At 44.0% G+C, this 3,018-nt stretch overlaps 1 protein-coding gene across 1 annotated transcript in view; it reads right to left on the reverse strand.

Moving 5' to 3' along the window:
* Positions 1-671: 671 nt before the first annotated feature.
* The window catches only part of T265_14866 (hypothetical protein), a gene marked incomplete at both ends in the record, with an annotated part of 41,959 nt that continues 39,612 nt past the window's right edge, over positions 672-3,018 (reverse strand). Inside the window, 3 exons of the mRNA XM_009175601.1 lie at positions 672-857; positions 2,506-2,584; positions 2,695-2,807. Of these exons, the coding sequence (XP_009173865.1) occupies positions 828-857; positions 2,506-2,584; positions 2,695-2,807 (222 nt within the window). The remainder of the gene's footprint in view (positions 858-2,505; positions 2,585-2,694; positions 2,808-3,018) is intronic.

Consider the following 3,018-nt stretch of genomic DNA (forward strand, 5'->3'; position numbering starts at 1 on the left):
GTCTGGGGCCAATATGCACTCGCTTAAGGGTCAGGCAATCCATTGTGCCTCTCCAGGGAGGGATTTATGTCTGCGAGTGTTCTAAGCATCTGATAACGCGCGAGTCAATCTCAACTTCGTCCTGTGTACGTAAAAATTAGTCTACCAAAAGTATCAGACCGTCAGTTGCACTACGCAGCCAAAGGTCGTTGAGATTAACCGTGCTTAACCTCGTTTGTCTATCAGTCACCCTGATCTCCGCGTAACCAAGCGTAAAGACTGTCAAGATTGTTAACTTCGTCACGTCTTACTCATAACCGATTCCCCCTATACATCAGGACCCGTTCCCGAACACCTGCCACAGTATATAATCTATAAAATGCATGCAAATCGCTTATCCTTCTGGGATAGTCATCTTTCGCGCGAGTCGTCGCTTGGTTTGTATGGGAGCCTCCAAATTTAGCCGCGATCCTTCTCTGATACAAGATGGAGCTTGATCTATAAATAAAGACAAAACATACTTTTACTATACTATCAAAGCTGACGATGGGACAACACATCACACTGCCGAGAATCTTTGGTACTGTGGACGTCAAGGAACGGGTGTGGGTCTGTGATTTGGGTGTAGTTGTGTGGCCACTGCACACAGATAGTTTTGTCAAGACTTCTTCCCAAAACATTGAAAAATAACCACTGGTGAATTTCAGAAATATACTTGAAACAGAAAAAACCAACAAGTCGACAACAAAGAATGTCAAATACACAGCCATTGAAAAAGCTTCGAAAGTCATCAGGTATGCAATAAAGTATGTAACACAGAGGAAGCGGAATGTCGGGAGAAGCGAGTGTCAGGCGCGGTCACAAATAGCATCCACGATCTGAGGGATGGAACATAGAAATTATCGGTTAAAAAAACGAAGCAAGACTCTTACAAAGGCCCCTGGTACTTAATTCACGCCAAGGAAAATGTGAAAACTATGTGTGTGCCTATCAGAAGTTGCAGTCGACTGATGAGGACTAATACTGCTGCACTACTATCCACATTTACTCCGTTTCCTATTGATCGGTTCATCTGTGTTTTTTCACTTCCACGGTTGAAACGAACGAACTGAATTAGAAATGTTGCAGTGTCATGGACTTTTACAAATCAGAACAAGATCTGCAGACATGTCACGGGAGTTTACACATTGGGTTATCCTGACCACGGGGTACCATTTTCACGTACTGTTTGGGCTTGTATGCGGTCACAATCCGGTAGGTTGGAACATTAAAAATCTAGCCGTGACTATGCCACGGAGAACCGATTGGAGAACAGAGACACCATAGCGCCAACAACCGTAATACGGGACGTTCTGAGAGGCTGAGTCGGATCGTCCTTTGCGTGAAGAAATGTAAAAGCAGAAGGATGTTTCCTTTACAAGGCCCACATTTCCACACGTACAGAAGTAGAGTGGCTGACATTCCCTGAGGCAGGAAAGGTTAAGAAACATCAGCCCTGAGGCCTGAACAATTCGAGCGCCAAATTAGAGGCAAAGGCAGCAAAAACATGGCACTGAAATACTTCTGCTGCGATTGAAAAAATTCAATATACCAACAATGGCTCCTGATTGGACATACGAGTGTCAGCATTTGTTACTGGTCTATCGTTGTCCATGATGGTGAAAATAGGCGGATGAGCAGGTTCGGTCAACCGGAAACACTAGTACAGTCTGACTGTATGATGACGTTCAAATTAGGTCAACCACACACAAAACACGAACGAGTAAAACCTCAAATAAAACTAGTCGGTGTAGTAAATGTAGCTGAAACGAATCTCCCCTAGCTGAATGTCCCCTTTATGGAAATATACTGCGATATCTGGAACATCGTACCAACTGAAACATGAGGTGGCCTCTGTGTAGCACATTCAGTTGAAGAATATCACAAGCGAGATTCATTTGAGTCTCCCATGAAAACTGAATTGGAATTAGTGTATTTGCCGAAACCGGTCCAATTTGAGTTCAAGTAGAACATAAGGTTGACGGAAACCCGGGGGCTGCGCCTACCTGATGAGCCTGAAAAAGAGCGAAGCCGGTAGTGGGCTGTCAGTTTTTAGAAAACTTGAGTAGTTTCCTTTATGACGCAGGACACTCCACGAGAAAAACTTAGTGCCTGTCACGCCATAGAGAAAATGAGCATGACCTGTTACGTTTGTGCCAACCCCGGTTTTGTTCACCGGACACGAGAATTCCAGCAATCACATCTGTTAGCTCGGTAGTTTGGTTCCAATCGACCTGTCTGTTGGTGCTCTACTTACCTACAATATGTTATATCTCAGTGTAGTTCTAGTAGCAGTTGGTGTTCAATGATGTTCATGACTACTTTTTTACTTCTTTTAAACTGTAAGCCTCACCAATAAAAAATCTGCCTGTTAGTTCCTGTCTTACAACCCCTAGGATGAGTATTTGCAGTCCTAATGCGTCTACTTCCACCGCGACAATCACTGATGCAAAACGAATACAAAGTAACCGTGAATATATGGCTTACACTATCCTCCATCAGCTGTGGATCAACACAGCGGTTCACGACACTGTAGAGCACATCATCCAAAAGTGTTCCAACGAGCCTGAAACGAACGAAAATCAAGAATAATAGTGTGATGCATGGTTGGTGGTAACCGACAGGACAACAAACCGGTCACAAAAGGAATAAAGTAAAATACCGCCTCCAACTCACTTCTCATCATTGACAAAGTGCCACAAATGGATCTGCAGATACCGGCAATCCACTTGGATTTGTTGTAGTCCAAACTTTCCGAATGTTTGTAGTCGTACACACTCCACCAAAGTCTGAGGTGAGACGAAAAACAAACGTGATTATGCTGTGCAACATTGACTACACAAGCGCACCGTAGCAATGGGTTTTAGGATTATAATGTAGTGGAAAACTGTCCTCCAAACAGAGTCGCTTTCTAGAGAGTATACAACGGGGAATGGCCGTGGGCCATTTACCTACACACACACACACACACACACACACACACACACACAAGAAAGATGC

Source organism: Opisthorchis viverrini (assembly GCF_000715545.1).
Source record: "Opisthorchis viverrini unplaced genomic scaffold opera_v5_280, whole genome shotgun sequence".
In the NCBI taxonomy this organism is placed as follows: domain Eukaryota; kingdom Metazoa; phylum Platyhelminthes; class Trematoda; order Opisthorchiida; family Opisthorchiidae; genus Opisthorchis; species Opisthorchis viverrini.